General features: G+C 43.9%; 1 protein-coding gene across 1 annotated transcript in view; it reads left to right on the forward strand.

Annotated features, from left to right (window-relative positions):
- Window positions 1-592: 592 nt before the first annotated feature.
- LOC149801656 (chitin synthase chs-2-like) overlaps window positions 593-19,436 on the forward strand; it is a 152,781-nt gene continuing 133,937 nt past the window's right edge. The window contains exon 1 of the mRNA XM_089956824.1: window positions 593-811. Within this exon, the coding sequence (XP_089812950.1) occupies window positions 593-811 (219 nt within the window). The remainder of the gene's footprint in view (window positions 812-19,436) is intronic.

Here is a 19,436-nt window from a genome sequence, read left to right on the forward strand (position 1 = left end):
GCGCAGAAGTTGACCTCCTACTCACAAACTTGTTCAGAATGGCGAACAAACACTAGAACACCTGGATACACCTGAGATATCAACAATGGTACTTAAGCGACTATGTAATAGTCCGCCAGCGTGATACCCACGATGTCCTCATCACCAAGGTCATGCAAGGAGCGGAATGCTGGACAGACAACAGACTTGTCCGAACTACCCTAAAGCTGTGCATTGCTCTACATCACCCAAGGCGTCCTAAGCTTGTGCTTACAGCCTTCAACATTGTCAAACTACATCAGCTTTCCTCCCATCTCAATTTCCAGAATAGCTTAGATGTCAACCGTCCAACAATGGACATATACATGGAAAAGCCTCAAAGAAATGTAATAACCTCAAGGACATGATTAGAGAAGCAGCTAAGGCGACTCTGGGCCTCACGAAGTAAATCCATCAAGACTGGTTCGATGAGAACAACAGTGACATTGAAGATCTGCTTGCCAGAAAGAACAAAGTATTCATGGACTGGAAAAATGACACAATTTCCATCCCCCCCCAGAGGACCGTTTCAAATCCTATCAAGCTGAGGCTCAGAGAGAAATCCACAAGATGCATGACCATTGGTGGGAAAAAAGCTGATGAAGTGCAACGCTATGCCGACACTATCAACTCCGAAGAGTTCTACAACGCCATCAAGTCAATCTTCGGCCTTTCAAAGTCTGGCTATGCCCCCTTGCTTGCTGAAGATGGCAGTACACTAATAAAGGAGAATGCTGGCATTAAGGACAGCTACAAAGAACACTTGAGTCAGCTCCTAAATCTGCCCCCATCGGTCAGTCAATCTGTTCATGACTAAATACCTCAACAGCCAACGCACGACCAACTGGATGTTCCGTCAACGATAGAGGAGTTGAGGAAGGCCATTAAACAAATGAACTGTTGCAGGGCACCTGGAAAGGATGGTATCCCAGAGGAGGTGTACAATGCCCTCAGTGAACAGACTCTGGAGGCATTCCACGATGTGCTAATCAGCATGTGGACGGAAGACTAGATGCCAGACGACCTCCGCGAAACATTAATTGTGACCCTCTATAAGAATAAAGGCACACGTGCAGACTGCAGTAACTACAAAGGCATCTCCTTCCTCTCAATAGCTGGCAAATTACTTGCTCGCATCATTCTCAACAGGGTTATTGCGGCAGTGTCAGAAGATAACATCCACGAGTCTCAGTGTGGTTTTCGCCCAGACCGCAGCACCGTTGACATGATATTTGCAGTGAGACAAGCTCAAGAGAAATGCCTTGAGCAGAACATGAATCTGTATGCCGTCTTCCTGAACCTGACAAAGGCTTTCGATACAGTAGTAGTAAGGTGGGGCGCATTAGGGACAATGGGACTTACCATTAAAAACAGGGTCCCGGCCCTTTGGGGACTATGTAAATTTAACATGGGGAAAACTGGCCCGGCCCTTTGGGGACAATGGGAATTAACATTGGAATTTATTTTGGGTTAGTCTAGGGACAAGGGAAATTTAACGTGGGATAAAAAAGCAATTCAAGGGACAAGGGGAATTTAACATGGAATTTTTTTTATAAATAAAAATAAAAAATAAAAAAAGGGTTATCAATTGAAAGTCTATCTCTTTTCGAGAGACTGGAGTGGCCCTGAAAAGGGCCTTTGGTTTCCTTCTTCTTCTAATTTCTTCTATTTCTCCACCAGCTTCTTATTTTCTGTCCTACCCTGTTTCTCTTCTTTTCTTTCTTTTCTTCCTCCTTTTTCTTCTTTTTCTCTTCTTTCTGCTTCTCCTCCTCTTCTTTCTTCCTCTTCTCATTTTCTTCTTCCTTTTCAATTTTTCGTTCCATGCTCTCATCCTTATCCTTTCCTCTTCATCCTCCTTCTCCTTTATTTCTTTCAACAGATCACTTATGATTTCCTTTAGTTTTCGTAAGTTGTTAATCTCCATCTTCACTCGATGGGACTATAAGAATAGTGATCCTCGTTTAGGTTAACCAACATTTGCTCCATCATGCCCAAATTGTCCAGGACGTCTTGCAATTTTTTCATTTTATCAAGGTGGTTCGAAGCCATCTTCTTTTTTATTCTTTGTAGAATGGTGTGAATGACGAACGTTGTGGGTTCTTATACGAAAAGCGCGGACGTGAAGGAAAACATCCCCCTAAGACACAAAATTTATATTACCTAGATCATTACTTAAAACGCGCGGACGTGAAGGAAAACATCCCCTGCTTTTCTCATTTCATATTATCTACTATCCACATACGCGAAGCAGCAATAAACAAACCCCAAATCTACTATCCACAAACGCAAAGCATTAAAATTAAACCTAAATCTATATCCACACAAACCAACTTAAGCCTTACAAAACCCAATAATCTACTATCCACACAAACGTACGTGAGTGCTTACAAACACAAACACATACACTCACACTAGGAAAAAAAAGAGTCAGTGTTTATATTCACACTACTCTACATACACACATTGGCAAATAGATTACTGTTTCTTTTCCAAAGGTTTGGGTAGCCCTGTAAAGGGCTGTTGTTTTGAACTCCATGGCACCTGGTTAATGATGGCACCTTCCAGGCCTGGCACCACATACACATCTCCTACTCCAATCTCCTTTCACTCTTTTTGGGGGGAGAGCAGAGGCGGAATGAGTGGTTTCAGAATCCCAATCTTCTGTCTCTGGGATTCTGAAATTTCCTTCTTGTGGCTGTGGTACAGCCATTCCTCTCTCCTTTTCCTCCTCTTCTTTTTTTCTTCTCTCCTCCTCTTTCATCCTTCCCTCTTCGACGATGGCCTCCGCGGCCAGTTCATTTAGTATGAGCCTGACATATTCCAGGTGCACATGAAGTTCCAACAGTTTCGCTAGCCTTCTGCTCATTCTCTAGTGTTGATCAATCAACAAGGGTAGCTAGACTGCCGAGCGATTTTCAATTTATACTAAAACCGCGGACGTGAAGGAAAACATCCCCCTAAAACAAAATTTATCTTACCTAGATCATAACCAGACAACGCGCGGACCTAAAAGAAACACTCACTTTTTTTACTACCCATTACTATTTTAAACATTTTCATTAAAAAATAATATAATATCCACATACGCGAAGCAGCAATAAACAAACCCCAAATCTACTATTCCCACACGTCAAACATCAAAAAACATTATCATTATCTACTATCCACACAAACGTACGTGAGTGCTTACAAACACAAACACATACAATCACACCAGAAAAGAGTTAGTGTTTATATTCACACTACTCTACATACACACATTGGCAAATCGATTGTTATTTCTTTTCTAGAGATTGGGGTAGCCCTGAAAAGGGCTGGGGTTTTTTTGGTTATTTTGTGTGCGAAGTAGAAGCTAGGGCGATCTTTTATATTCTAAGAATGCGGCGTCCTGTGACGATAGACTTTCTGACGATAGGTCTGCTTCTTCGGAAAGAGAAGAAGAACTCTTTGGTGTCGATACGACAATCGACAAAGCCTCTGTCAGGTTCAGGTTGCTGCTGCTGTTGTTGTTGCTGTTGCTGCTCTCTCTCTGTTGTTTCTGAAGTCTGTACTTCTCTGTCCATTCTTCTTTCTCCCTGTTCATTTCTTCTCTGAAGAGCTCTTCTATCAAGTCTTCAGTGACTTTTAACATTCTCACATTCTCTATCTCTTCTGGCTTCGGTATCAGACTGTCTAACCCGATGCAAATTCACGTAGGCTTCGTTTAACTTAGCTAGTCTGGAGCACATCTTCGTAGGAGGATGAGTCGACAATGGATGGTTAGACTGGAGGCTGCCCCGGCTTTAAAGTCAAAGCGCGGACGTGAAGGAAAACATCCCTCCACGGTTTTCGAGCCGGAACGTTGAATGAGTGTCATGAGAGGGATAGAAAGAAGTCAAAGAGCATGAATCAAGATTCCTATAGCAAAACAAACCACAAAGACATTTTTTCTTCAAAACACAACATTTTTTTATTCAAAATCACTTAACACTAACAAACAACTATAACATTTTTAACAATAATCCAATAATATAACATCAAACATTTTTTTTTCAACTAACATATTATTTTGGAAGAGGCTGACAACGTTGTGAATGAAATTGTGATTTCCACTGTTGGAAGTCATTAGGCCATTGATGGACACTACGTTTCCTAGTTTGAGACAAAAGATAAGCATAATGGTCACAAAACCATTTATCTACTTTCACATCGTTTCTAGAAGAAGAACGAGGATCAAAATGAGTCACTAAATGTTCTAAGGAATAGCCCAGGCTGCGATGATGCAGAAAATACACACAATATTGTCCACACACCAAGGAATCTGTGCCTTGTAATTTCACATTATTGAATCGGGTGGTCTGAGCATTTCTTCTCATAAAGTCAATGATATCGTCTTCCAAAGGGGGCAATCCATACGAATCGAAATATTCCACACATCCTTCATGAGGAAAGTAGACGGCTACCCAGTGGGTTCCTGAGAGATGACTGTCGTCCGTGTTGATCACATAAGCTTGATGGTCTTGAGGTTTGCGATGAGGGATTTCATCTTTAGCACAGACGACAGGATTCCAAGAAGCCATGTACGAACTGTGGTTCAAAAGGTAATAAAGTTCCCAGATATCCATTGATTTGTGTGTTGTTTTCTTTTCTTCTTCTTCACAGGTAATAATAAGTGATCAATTCGATCCTGACTTTTTGATTGAAAATGTCTGACAAGTAAAAGGCGTTTAGCTTCGTCTCCCCACTCAATTCAGGACAGCTTCGATACGATGAATCTCTTGAGTGGTTAATGGTGGACAAGAATGTTCAAGCAAGTCTTTATACCACTGATGCAACGCGACTTCGTCTGAGATGAGACTCCAAGCTTCGTCCAGATACTCGTCCAATTTTTCTTCTTGACTCAGCATCAGGCATTTATCGTGTTGAATTTGACTGGGATGATCGTTTTGACATCCATAGCAATCTTTCTTGATCAATTCCGTAATTTTTTCGACCAAGTGTTTTGCAAAACAGGAGACTAAATGGGTTTCTTGTTCTGGCCATCTCGACTTCATCATGATAACTTCTTCGTCTTTGTCTTGGGATTCTTCTTCTTCCACGGTCTCCTTACATTCCATTTCCAAAGTTTCTCCACTTTGTAAAGAGGGATAACAGTCTTCCATGGTTTCTAATAGTCTAGAATGACTTCTCTCAAACTGTTGATTTCTATGGTATTATTGAATTCTGCATACAGGATGACGTTCACCGTTACATCAGGGTCTCGGATTGCAAACTGAAGTTCCACACGAATCTGGCCGGATTTTATAGGGTGGAAATGTCCCTCGTCGCTGCCTTGGTCTGGAGTGAAATCGAAAGCCCACAAAGCGTAGCCTCCTGCATAATCCTCGTACGTAATACCGTGACTGGTGTTGGTTCCTAACTGTTCGGTAACTTCGTACAAGGACAAGTACGATCTCAAGTAATTCATCGCGGCACTAAAGTTAGGCTCAAAGGGTCTGGTACACAAGGCCTTGCCGTCGCGACTGACTTCAATCTTGGACACGCCAAAGTGTCGAAACTCAAAAGAATTTTCGTGGTGAAGTCCATTGAAAGCTGAATTCCTGACGATACCAACGATCAAACGTTTGGGTAACTGTCCTTGGAACACATGATCTTCGATCATGGATCGCTGTCCAGCAGGAATGGTGAACGTTTTCACTTCCACGCGTCGTATCGGATACTTAGCGGTCGTTCTGCTCAACGTGTGACTGACGTCGTTTCCCACTTTGGGTAACACTTCCACACGTCGTACGTAGAGCCTGGCTTCTTGGATGACAGTTTTGTACTCGTTAGCATGAGCTATCAAATGGAAAGCAGCAGTGCTACGATTCAGTCTCAGGCGGATATCCACGCCGTTTAGCAAAGAATTTTCTTGCAGGCACATGTCCAAATGCAAACGATCCATCAGTTCTAAACTTCGCCCTTGCAGAATTTTATTTCTACGTGTGTTAAACCCCACATTGTGAGGATTGTCATCTGCTGTCAGGACTGTATCGTTAAACGTGGCATCATCCGCTGTGTCAGGTTTCCATAACACGCAAGTATCCAGATGAGTATTCTTGGCTTCTTTTCCGTACGTCAAGAGATTTTCCAGGTAGGCACGATAAGGGTAAGTATCCATGCTGCTGCTGACCAGTTTGTTATTCAAGTACAAGTCCACTTCGCTGAACAAGGAATGCATGAAATTGTTGACGGGAGCTACTCTATCATTGGCTCCAGGATTGGTGTTGTCCGCCGCTTTGATCACTTTCACTTTCAAGTACAAGTAACTGCTATTCAGATCGATGTAATCTTCGGGTTGTCCTTTAATTTCAAACTCGATAGGAGCGGAATCCGTCAAAGAGGAGACGGGATGAAATTCCACCCACTGGGATTCTTGCATGGTCATCATGGTGGGTGGCATGGCAAACAGATCCAGTTCCGACTTGGAACAGGCGCAAGACTCTCGGTGCATGATTTTTCTCTGTGTCTCAATACTTTAATAATCGAAAACGTCTAAGTCTCGAACGGTTCTTCTTTTCTTTGTCTTTCTAGCTTTAGAAGTGTGAAGTCTGGTGAAAGGGTGTTTTCTTTGTCGTCTCTTTCTACCTTGTCCTTGCTGTGGTGTCAGGGAAGTAGGAATGTCTGACTCGGTAGCGTGCAGGGCATTTATAGGTATTTCTCGTCGGCCTAAAAGGTCTTTACCCGTTTGCAGCAATACATTTTTGCCTGCCCTGAAGAAAGCTGTTTTGGGGTTTTGTTTGTCAATGATGACATTTTGGAGAAATTCTTTGCCTTGTGTCAGTGTCGCATCTTTCAAGGCGTGCAATCCGCGTGTCACCATCGGTTTCAACACCGGGGCCACCGAACGAAAGGCCGATTTTAACATATCTCCTAAACCGTGTCCTCGCTGTCGAGCAACCCCTCGGTACACTGGATACGTGACTTACGAGTCGTGAGAGAACCGTTTTCGAAAATGGAGTTTCACCGTGACTTTTCCTTTGGTGAATGAAATATTTTGTCCCAGATCTCCTTTTATAGCAATGTTGACCGTGTACAAATACTACTTGCTGACAGGCAAATAGTGAGGATGTACAAATTCGCGGTGGACGTGGTAAGTGTTTCCACCTTCCTCGTCAGCGGCCGTGGCAGAATCCACTTTGAAAGGAATGACACGCAGTAACGGTACAGAGGTGTGTCCCACCACGTTGTACTCCACCACATCGGAGTACACAAAATCAAATTCAGTCCTTGGTTCATTTCTACCGGGGAACGAAATAACTTGCTAAAAGAATCGTTGTCGGAAATGACTGGTAATTCGTTTTTCTTGATCATGGTCATTCTCATGTCCATGTCCCCACCCAACATGTCAAAAAATTCAGGGCAAAATAAAATAGACATGATTTTACCCCCGTCAAATTTCATCAAGAAGCGACGAGCTGCTTTGTGCTATTCCATGGTGACACTTTTTTTGACACTTTCCAAAGCTTTAAGAAACACGACATTAAATCTGGAGGTAACGGTGCTGACCAAATGTTGACCACTAAAATAATAGCCTGGGGGAACGAACAAGTGGTAGGACCACTTTTGAGTTTTGTCATAGTTTTTGTGTTCATATTTGACATGGGTATTCAAGTACTTTTGCAATGGTTCGTCATGAACTTCCACCGTAAAAAAATTTTGATTAGGAAGGACATTGAGGGCTTGGGTCGGGTGAATGATTACCACTAAAGCCGTTTCCCAATGGGCTTCGTGATCTAATTGGATGGCCTGAGGTAATTTGGCCGTGTAACAGCACAACGTGTTCTTGGGAAACACCTCCATAGAACTGTCACTGGGTAAGGTTAAGTAAAATTGGTTGTTATTGTTCATAATTCCAGAGTTCTGCGGCTGTCCGAAGGGTTACTGGACGTCAGAGGCGTGTCTCCGCCTAAAATGGAGTTGTTGCTGTGGTTGTTATTGGAGTGGTGACTGACACTGACACTGGACACAAGGTTCCCGTTGTTCCCGTTCGAGGAGAATTTCAGGAGGGATTGGGAAGCAGGTAACCGATCCAACTGCTTAACAAAATGGTCCACAATTGTTTGTCTCCTTGTTGCAAACTCAAATTGGCAATGGCTGCCCCAGTGACACAATACACCACGAAGATTTGGCAGAAAAAGACGATTTGTGTTTTAGGCACACGTTCTCCACACCACACCCACAAACGTTGTTTTTGTAAATCTTGCACAGAAGAACTGGGTGAAGGAGTGGTAGCAGTAGTAGCTGCGTCTGTGTGAAAGGGCATTATGGTCACTTCTTTTTATAGTCGATGACTAGCGAAGCGTACCAAGAATCAAAACTGGGTGGATATCCTTTCCAACGTAATTTGACTTCTTTGACACGTCGTTTGCCTACTTTACGGGTTCTGCGTTCGAGAATGCTTTCGATGTCGTACACGTCGCCTTCTTTTTTGGTGACACGTTGTAACTCGAGCAAATAAAACGTTCCTTTGAGCACTTCTCCGTTCATGTCTTCCAATTTATAGACGGCAGGATGACGGCCATGCACTCGTCCAGTGACACGAAACAATTCGGTAGTCCAGTTAGGTAAGTAACCTTTGTCGAAAGTGCGTTTGGTTTTGCCAATGCATACCCAATATCCTACGGTCAACACTCCACTTTTCTTGGGGACAGCCCTCGTCGGGGACGTACCAAACAGGCGCTCAAACACCAACACTTCGTTCTTGGGAGTCACCTCTTGCGGGGCACGTCCGATGCTTCGATGGTAGGATTGGTTGTACGCTTGCACCAGGTGCGGTAAGATGTCGATGTACTTCAGAGTGTGGTGATGCGTAAAATATTTCCACATGCGTTCTTTCAAAGTGCGTTGAAAACGTTCCACGATGCTGGCTTTGGTTTCGGGATTCTCGGTGGTAAAAAAATGAATGTCACGTTTCTTTAATTCTTTTTGGAAAGCTTGGTTCAGAAATTCGGTGCCTTTGTCCGTTTGCCATCGAAGAAGGTGACGACCACTTTGTTTCAACACCCGTTGCAGGGCTCGCACTAACTCACTGCTCGATTTGGAAGTCAAGGGTACGACTCAGGCAAATTTGGAAAAGACGTCGATGAACAAATATTTGTAGCCGCGATTGTAGCTGGCCAAATGAGAGACATCGGCTAAATCTGCTTGCCATTGATGATCGATGCCTTCCACTCGGGTGCGACTTCTGGCAAACTTGCGTCGAATGGGTTTGTGTAAAGTGTAGGTAGCTTGTTCTTGTAACCATCGTTGCACTTGAGGTAAACGGAGACTTTTCAGTCGAGTTTTGGCAGCACGATACAATTTTTGAACTCCTGCGTAACCTGCAGGATGGGAGGGATTGTAGTAAATGCTGGCTAACACTTTTTCCATTTTTTTTGTTTTGTTATTAAGGCACCCACTCTTCGAGGATGCTACTTTGGGTTTGACGAAAGGGTGGTTTGGAAACGGATTTACGTGTCCGATGGGCTACGGGAGTAGAAGTCGAAGGTAGTGGTGGTGGAGGTGGCAATGGAATGGCTTTGGTCTTCTTTTCTTTTTCACTTCTGGTTTCCCTTCTTTCTTTTTCACTTCTGTCGAAGGAGGAGTGGACATCATCGTTTTAACCCAAGCTTTCATTTCTTCTCGTTGGGGTGTGGGGGACGGGGTCAACAAGGATGCTGCAATCTTACTAGACATGGGAGCTGCTGACGGTGTTTTAAACACTTCTCGCATCTCTTCTTTTTCAGGTCTTCGTGGGGTAGCATCTCTCGTGACCCTTGGGGATGGTAGTAGTGGTGATGGTGGTAGTGATGATGGTGCTGGACTTTTCATCAAGGTCTTAAAATCTTTCAGAGTGGGAAGAGCTGTTTCGTCTAAAGCTTTCTGGTGAAAGAGTTGCAGTCGTTGCAAGAGTTGACCGTACTTTTGTGATTTTTCTGTTTCAGACAAATCTTGGCGATCCATCAAGGACTGCAATTCGTGTTGTAACTGGGACATCTCGCTCAAATTAGGATTGTGAGGTAAATGCGGGGTGCGTTGTTCTTGCCAACGATGGTATTCCATCCATCGTTTGTAAGGCACTAAAGCAAGTTTTCGTCCTTCCATGGGATGTCAGGGGTCGATTCTGAGATCTTGGGACTTCAGAGAGCCTTTTTATCTTGCTCCCACCAGTCCTCCCAACATGGTTCCCAAGGCTCCTTTCAGCAATGGGCCTAGCAAGAGGGGTAAAATTCCTCCACGTTGAACCAACATCTTCCTTTTTGACGAATGGGGATTTTCTTTTGAACCATTTGGCGAAGAACGTGACGATGTTTGCCTAAGCATTGTTTCTGGTGTTTGGACAAAGGGATCGTGCCTTTCAAGACGTTCAAACAACATTCGCACACAGTATCGATAACCTCTTTGGAGGCCGTTTGAATGAATTTTTTTCGTAGGGGTGGAGAAGCTTTGGAAAGGACAGATAACGTGTCCCCATGTTTGACTAAACGAGGAGGCAGTCCTTTCCTTTTCTTTCCTTGGGTTTTAGAAGAGGGATGTTTTCTGGAGGGTGACATCTTTGAGTTTTCAGCACCAAAAACACTGATACCCCTACTTAGTCACAGGCCTTTTTTATACTGGAACGCGTAACCACTGATTGTCTTTACGTCGTATCAACTTGAGGACAGGCATGACACGTCGTAGGGGTACGTAACGGACTAAATCGAGCCAGTTCTTGCTTGGACAAATCCAGTAAACTTTGTAACATGCCCGATCTTTCTTGAACTTTGATTTTGGGAGAAGGTACTTTGTGAGCAGCGGCCACTGCCGCTAAATTGGAGGGACCTGCCACTGGAGAAGTTCTTGGTGTCATCAACGGAGAAGTGAATGAACCTGAGGCTACCGGAGACGCGGTTACTGCCGTTGCTGGTCGTGGTTTGCGAGTGTAAGGTTGCGTCCTGGCCGAAGTGCCTCTCTTGCGACTAGTTTTCTTCTGTGGGCTTTTTTTTTGGGGGGGACTTTTTCTCTGTTTCTTTTTCTGGGGGCTTCTTTTCTTTTTCCGGGGTGGTGACTGGTAAAAGGAGGGTCCCACCACTGGAGAAGTTCTTGGAGACACGGGTCTCCTTGGGGACTTGGTCTTGACACCGTGGCTCTTTTTATTTTGTTTTTGGAGCTTCTTTTGACTTTTTCTTGGGGAGAAGTTTGGGAGCATTAGGATCCCATCTTAAGAGAGAGCGAATGATGACCCCTCCTAGAGTACCGCTCCCTCCAGGTTTCAAAATTATTTGTTTTTTGGTTTGAATGTCGATGCGGGGATCGGCCAGTTGGGTCAAAGCGACTTTGTTTCGATCAAAAAAGCTTTTGGTTTGATAAGGAATCTGAATGATCCCTTGTAGTAATTGACGTGCTGTCACCGTGAACCATCGTAAGACTTCTTTGAGACTAGCTTCTAAGACACGAGTTCGTATTTGTGGATTTTTTTCTCGACTGATGCCATACAAGGCACGAATCAATTTGACGGGAAGATGCGACTGAAGGAACGTCATGTTCAAACTCTGTGAGACAGATGAAAAGTGTCTAAGGTTTTTATAGATTTTTTTTGTTGAGTGAAGTTAAGTCGAGGACGGAGACGTGTACAGGACAGGCCCTCCGTCTTGGCCCCAGTGGTGAAACAAGTCGGTACGAAATCGCAAATCGTCGGGGGTCGTAGGTTTCAAATCGACGAGTAAATAAGCGTGTGAAGTTTGAGTGGCATCGTCGTACGCCTGAGTCATCGTCGTACGCCTGAGTCAGCCAAGGCGTTCCTAACTGTTTGGCTAAGACTTGCACTTGCGATTTATCTCGAGGGCTTTTAAACAAGACCACGTAATGCGCATTGAGACTGATGGTACGATGGGCTTTACTTTGTTGAAACAAATTTTAGTGATGTAAACGACACTGGCATTACGGTGATGCCCTTTGCGCGTGAACCACAGTTTAATTTCTTCTTCGTCGTCTCCTAACATGTTGTCGAAAATGACCAAATGGGTTTGACGGGAGTCAGAGACGATGCCGTCGTCTTCTTTAGGAATGCCTTCCACAAACACGATGGAATCGCCTTGACTTTCTCGTAAGAGGCTGTACGCCGATTGCTACTCTTTGTAACACCACACGATGCGTTGATGTGGTCAATCGATCAAATGATATTTATGTTCGATCAAACGTTTGACGAATTCGGTTTTGCCTGAACCGCTAGGTCCAGCAATGAGCATGTTAAAGGGATGGCGAAGATACAAAGCCTCCCAACTGGCACGATCTAAGTGTTCGTCGATGACTTTGACAGTGGAGGAAGAGGGAGCAAAGACAGCAGAAGTAGCCATAGTATTAGGAATGTCACTTGTGACACGAAAAGAGACAAGACAAGAGTTTATATACTTTTTCAGGACACGTTTATTGAATGTTTTAAACATGAACACGAAAGACAAAAATACATAAAAGCCAAAGGCTTAAGTACAACGATAAAAGGCACACGATAACCATCAACGTGGAATAAAAACAAGTGTCTGTACAACATGTTTTGGGTAATGTTCTGACCAGTTCTATATGGGGTAGTGTCACACAAGTGTCCTCCCGAAAGGGTCTTTCAGGCATGTCCACGACAGTCCTGTCCTGGGTGACTGGTTCTTCTTCTTCTGGCACGGTCACGAACACAGGTTGAAAGGTAACTTTTTTCTTTGAACAACTCTCGTGCATACTGGGCCACTTCTTGGGTCCAAGCTTCAAAATCCCATTCTGTCCAGGCACGGACATCTGTCCAATGGGGGTGTAAGTCACAAGCTACACACACATCGTTATACACGTCTTCGGTAGCTAAAAGTTGACGAATCTTTTTTTCCCGTAAAGGTCGAGAAGTATCCAGATGAAAACGCAAGGCTTTGAGCAAAAGGAGTCTTTCGTGATCATTTAAGGACATTGGGGTGGTAAGTACTGTTCGTAAAGAGTCCACAAGGAATCGGCTGGCAAACGAAATCCCAGAAAACAAGTCACTAAGACACACACTATGCGTCGTCCCAAATTGAATGGATACAGATCTTGTAATAATTGATGGTAATGATCCACGGTTTGAATATGGTCATTGAGTTCCTTCCACGGAATCTGTTGAATCACATGTGATAAAAGTCGTGGCATGGATTCCTGTTTTTATACTCTTTGTTTCGGAAGCAATACACGTACTTTCTAGCCAGAGATCTTCGTTCTCCAGTGGGGAATCTAAATCTTGCATACTGTAACCTAAACTTCAGAGTTCGATTAGAAGTTTCCTGTTCCTCTAAGTAGATTCCATCGTAAAATATGTTGGTAATCCTTTAACTTGTCTTCCTCAATGCGATGCACTAGGTGAATCTCGAAGAACCAAAATGATGAACATTTCGTTCATTCACTAACTCAAAGTGTTGAGCAAGGTCTGACCACTGAAACAATTTCTGACGAATGAGTTCTTTTATACCATTCAGGTACCAGTGGTTAAACATCTGGTGACTTAACGGATGCAACTGTTCTTTACGTTTCACTTGTATTTTGACCAGCTCTCGGTAAATGCGTTCTCTCAACTCCACAGGCAAAGCACGAATGTTCTCTTGTAAAGTATCCATGAATAGGTCATACTAAATCCTCTTTCTGACATAAAAAATGTACCGTTTGCACAGACATGGTTTTACTTCAGTGTCGAATTTAAATCGTTTAATCACTAATTTACACATTACAATTCGTTCAGAAGTTTCCTCTTTCACTAAGTTGACATTGTGTAAAAGATGTTGGTAATTCGTTAACTCTTCCTCTGGAATTCGATGCAGTAAGTTTACAATGTAGTAGATAGAATCATCAACAGCAAACCAATCCTTTTCAAAACCAGGGGGTCGTTGATCAATGTCTCTCCAATGGAACACTTTCAACTGAATCAGTCCTTGTATGGCATTCGTTAACTCTTTCTCTGGAATTCGATGCAGTAAGTTTACAATGTAGTAGATAGAATCATCAATAGCAAACCAATCCTTTTTAAAACCAGGGGGTCGTTGATCAATGTCTGTCCAATGGAACACTTTCAAATGAATCAGTCCTTGTATAGCATTCAGGTACCAGTGGTTCAAACACCGGTGACGTAACGGATGCAATTGTTCTTTACGTTTCACTTGTATTTTGACCAGTTCTCGGTAAATGCGTTCTCTCAACTCAACAGGCAAAGCACGAATGTTCTCTAGCAAAGCATCCATGAATAGGTCAGTCAGTACAATTCACAATCTTCTCCTAGAGCAAAAGTAATCCACATAGTGAGTAATTTCTGACCACTGCCACTCAGGGTAACGTCCAAGAATCTCATTGAACTCTTTTGATGTAAACGGTTTAGAGTAATATAATAGGATGAATGCACCCTTGACCCAGAGAAATCTAACACATTGATTGACTTTTTTCGCTTTCCTCTTGTGAAATTCTCGGCACAAAAGTTCTACAGTCACCCAGATTTCACTCTGGCAAGCCCCTGCCAAACTTCTTTGTAAATCTTCTCTTGCAGTTCTTTAGGTAATGATTCAATATCGTTTTTGAAATGAAGTTTAAATACTGGTCTTGGTGATGTCCAACATTTGACTCCTAACCAATTTGGTTTCTTCTTCTTCTTCCACGACATGGTAAGTTACTTCAATGTCTCGGTCCCACTAAGGGTAAGTAATGATAATTCGGTGACCAACGAGCATGTTCTAGGTAGGCCGAATCTTGTTGTTCCCAGTGGTGAAGTGACACACCGCAACTGAAGCACTTGACTTTATCCCCTTCGCCCAAGTAGAAAAATCCGGCTCTGGCTAATTCTTCGGGGGTCGGGCCTTCCAGATATTTAGGCCATTTTCGTTTGAACGATTGAAGACGATTTTCAAAGTCGCAGTATTCCAACAAACGCACAGGAAACGAACATTCGTCTTTCACAGGTTCGTTTCGATGAGGGTTGGGTGACATGGACAGGAGTTTGCTCAGGGCTAGATGACATCCGTAGGGAGGTAGACGTGAAGGTGGACATTCACCTTTAAAACGAAACCCAGTAAAGTGTCTAAGAGGACGAGCGGCATCGCTTTCGCATCCCTCAGGTTTGACACGCACAGCATCACTTTCCATGATAGGTGTAGTGAGAACAAAGTTCCCATGATGCTTTACGGCATCGCTAAGGTCACAACGTACAGCATCGTTCCCATCGCAAGGCTCACAATCGCATTCCACTTCAGAAGCCCCAAACTTGAATTGTGCCTTTCTGAACTTATTTCGTGTTTCTCTGAAAGTATTGATCTTGTTCGCTTGGTCTTGGTAGTCACAATGAACTATCGATCTTGCCTAGGGTTCCTTTTTATATACAGACCAATACCGACGTGTCCATACGGTAAGGTGAAATGATTGGGAAGTCGCACTCGCTTCTGGTACACGATTTGATAGGCTTTTTCCAAGGGTCGAATGACGATGTGGTGAGTGGGTAAACGTACAATCTTGTTGCGTTGATAGGTGGTCACTTTAAAGTGTTCATCTTCTCTAGACTGCAAGGCTTCTTTCAATACGCCAAAGTTCACCACTCGACTGGTACCATAATTCAGAGTCAATCCTTTCACTTTACACTTCGTGTGCAGTTCTCCTTTTTTGTCATGGTATTCGTAGCCGTAATTTTTAGGACCACCACTGACGAAACTTAGAATCTTATCGTTGGGGTGCTCGTCTGTCCAGGCTCCTAAACGGTCTCCTTCGATGTCAGGGTGATGTTGACTCGGGTGATCGATGTAAATACAACTGTCCGTGTCAAAGTACAGGACACGTTCCCCTAACAGTTCTAAACTTCGTACAATTTTAAGCGAGCATGAGCTGTCACGTAAGCCGCAATGATGACATTTCCAAAGGGTCGTCTTGTACAAAGTCCAGATCTTCTTCGTAATTGACCAAGATCAAATTCTCGCGAACGACGTCCACGTGTTTCATGTATTTGGTTTTGTCGTGAATCATCTGGAAATAGCGGGAAGGTTCGGTCAAATATTCCGTCTTGGGTAAACACGGTCGTTTTGCCATTTTGCCCCACAAGCAATTTAACATCACTTTGGCAAACGATCGCCTACCTTCGTTTTTCTCGATGTGATCTAAAGTGATGCTTTCTTGTGCCCGGTATTTCTCTTTGAATGTATTTTGGTCTTCGGGAGTGTGACACCAGGACGGATAGCCACTGGCTTCTTGCTTCAGTTTCAAAAAGGCATCCACGTAGTCTGCGAAAATGCCTTTCTGCGTGGGGTCACCCTTGTGGTATTGTTGTGTCTTCGGAAAGTGACAAATTTCGTACACTTCTAACAGTTGGTATCCCATGTCCATAGCTTTGAACAATTCTACGCTGACCCACGTCCCCGTCAAGGCCCGTTCTTCCTGGGTGTGATGACAAGGTTGATCTTGGTTGCACGTTTCGGCGCAAGTACGGCACAAAGGAAACATCAGTTTGCCTTGGCAATGGTGAGGTAAGACGGGATGGTATAGGTTCGTGGGAGGTAAAATTTTGCACTTGATCAAGCCTTCGTATTGTCGAATGTTTTTCAGGTCGATGTGTTCGGTGAACAATTGTGGGTGCCCTGCAGGAAAGCGACAATATTTGCACATTAGGGATACAGCGAACACACGTCCAAGTATTTGATTTCTTCTCCTTTCTCTTCGTCGGCTTGGTACAGCAAACAGGTGGCATTGGTTCTTCCTCCGTACAAACTATCCCTCAGGTTCGGGGGGTCCATGAACTGGTAGCTTTCGACGAGGCGTTTAAACTCGGGATCGGTTTTCAAACGGTGATCGTACTCGTGTTCCCACATTTCCACCACTTGGTATCCTTGCTGTTCTAGCTTTAGGCGTCGCTGACAAGTGGCCTGGTACAATCTTCCATGGTTCGTTGTAAAAGCTGATTTTTAGTGCCGCGGTCAGGGTAACAGACGGGGCATCAGTGAAATAAGTAACCATTAAACTCGTACACGATTTTGGGATTTTCTAAGTCTAAGCTATCGACCGAATGCGTTCCGATGGTCTTTTCGCCCCCTCCGTTGCGGGCATGCTGAATCCATTTGTCTTCCTTGTCGCACAAGTAACGTAACCAGCGTAGGGCTTTGACCGAGTATTGACGTTTGACATAGTTGGTCGTTTGAGGACTGATGACAGCCACGGTGTTTTCAGGCATGAATCGTTGTCGGTAGACTAAGGAACACGCTTTGGCAATGGTGCAAGCTTCTTTCAAAGGATCGACCCCTCCGTGTTCCATGAACAGTTCTCGAAATTTTCCACAGCAACGCCGTAAAATGTCTACGTCGGAACGACAATACTTTAACATTTCTTCCTGAAAGTCGAAAGGGTCTGAGGCGTAAGCCTGGTACCAAGCGTAGAAAGCTTCTCGTTGTTCGGTACGCATGTTGTCGGGGTCGTAATAGTGAGCCTCGGGCAAATGGGGTAGAATGGCATCTTGATTGGCTTCCGTATTGAAAAAGTGAGGAAAATAACCTTTAGCCATTTCTGTCATTCCAAACGTTTTAGGCATTCGACTCAAAGGCATGGCCAAGTATCTCATCGAATCTTTAAACTGCACTTGTCCCACTTGCATGAAAATGATTTTGGCTCCGTTCAAAGTGACTTTAGGAAGTTGGGTGCCATGTTCCGTATAGTACCTCGAAAGAAACTGTCCATTCTATCCGGAGAAACTGTGAGCCATCACCGTGGCATGACGATGACAATCTCCGTAACGTTCGATGTCCTCTTGGATCCACGTCTTGTCGATGGGGTGTAAGACCCATCGAGCGAAATCGGCTAGTGTGTTCGGTCCTCGAAAGATTTTTTTCACGCCCTCCAGGAATCTTGCTGCAGTGAGGGCAATAACTCAAGATAGGTTCTTGAATGCACTTCTCGCACGCTCGATGAGCCACGCAGAAATTAGGAATGTGAATACCGGTCTCTTGCATGCATTCGAAATCGAAAAAGATGAATTTGCCTTTATTCTTGTGTCCATCTTCTTTCTCTGGTTGGGGTTGGTATGTTTGCACGTAGCATTCGTGTTCCAAGTCCACGATGTGGTGACAAATGTGACATTTTTTCTTTCCTCGACATACGTGTGCCTTAGCATTATTGGTAAGTATGCCTTGTCCACACGTAGGGCACAATCTCAGCAGTTGACAAGGACATTTCTTCTGTGAACCTTGCGTCTTCAAATGTTGTTGGTAACAGGCAGGGCTGACAAACGTGCGCAGACAAGCAGAACAATGCACTGGTTCTTGCCCTTCGTTCAGACAGGGTGGAGAGGCCAAACATCCTGAGCATTTCGATCCGCAATGTTTGTGTTACTCTCGATTATTATAACCATAGTCACATTTCTCGCAATAATAAGCATATCACAGGAATCCGGTGATAGTGGTAATGGTATCGAAATGGTCATCGTGATGATAGAGGTGAATGTATTTTCCATCCTTAAAGTCTTGGCCTCGAAACAACAGAAGTCCGCGCACTTCTTGAGGGTGCACTTTCAAGGTGTAGCGTGGAGTTAGGACATTTACAATTTTTGCATCTCAGGAATACCGCAGGGTGTGTCTTTGGACAGTCCGGCTTGTTGTAACAGGAGTTCTGCTTCGTTTCGTTGTTTGGCTCGGTTCGATTTTCGAATGTTCTCCCATGCTCTTTTCCATTCTGCCGTGTCGTTTTTGTCGGCATAGATTCGTCCCACCACGATTGCCCTGGCTAAACACATCTGGTCTTGAGAATTGTAAATTTGGACGAGGCTCTTTTTGGTGCTACGAAGGCCGTTCACCAATAACACCTTTTTGCGTTGTCTGGTCCCTTGAGGAGGAGAGACGTGGGTCATGTCCAATGTGGCTTTTCCATCGGTGATGTCAAACTGGTCATTGGATTGTTGTTCGTGTTGAATCTTGTCCATGACTTTGGAAGCGGTCAATTCTGATGGGCTGCTAAACTCGATCCAAACAGGGGATTTCAAGCCGTCGTGTTGTATGGAAAGTCTCAAGCGATCGTCTTCTTTGGGTTGACATTGTCGCTTGAGTGTGGTGAGCAAAGAATCCCACATGTCGGTGATGAACCCTTCTGCTTTCTCCAAGGGTACTTCGGACTTGAAATCTTTAAACTTCACCGTGTAGGTGTAAGCCGTGGTTCTAAATTTTCTAGAGGGACGCTTTTCCGTCTCTTGAATGGAATAGTACTGTTCAGGGTTGACTAAGGGTGATGAACTTTGTTTAGAGGGTTCGGATTCTGGTTCACTCATGTCCTCTTCAAAATCACTGGCATGAATTTGTGCCAAGACTTCAGCCCTGGTACGAGGCGATAGATCACGTTTCTGCCTCTTACTTTCTTCGTCTTTCTTCTCAAATGAATTGGATCGTTTCATCTTGATAGCAAAACGTTAAATGACTAAAGTTTAAACA

Source organism: Sinohyriopsis cumingii, chromosome 4 (genome assembly GCF_028554795.1).
Source record: "Sinohyriopsis cumingii isolate HCF-2022 chromosome 4, ASM2855479v2, whole genome shotgun sequence".
Taxonomy (NCBI): domain Eukaryota; kingdom Metazoa; phylum Mollusca; class Bivalvia; order Unionida; family Unionidae; genus Sinohyriopsis; species Sinohyriopsis cumingii.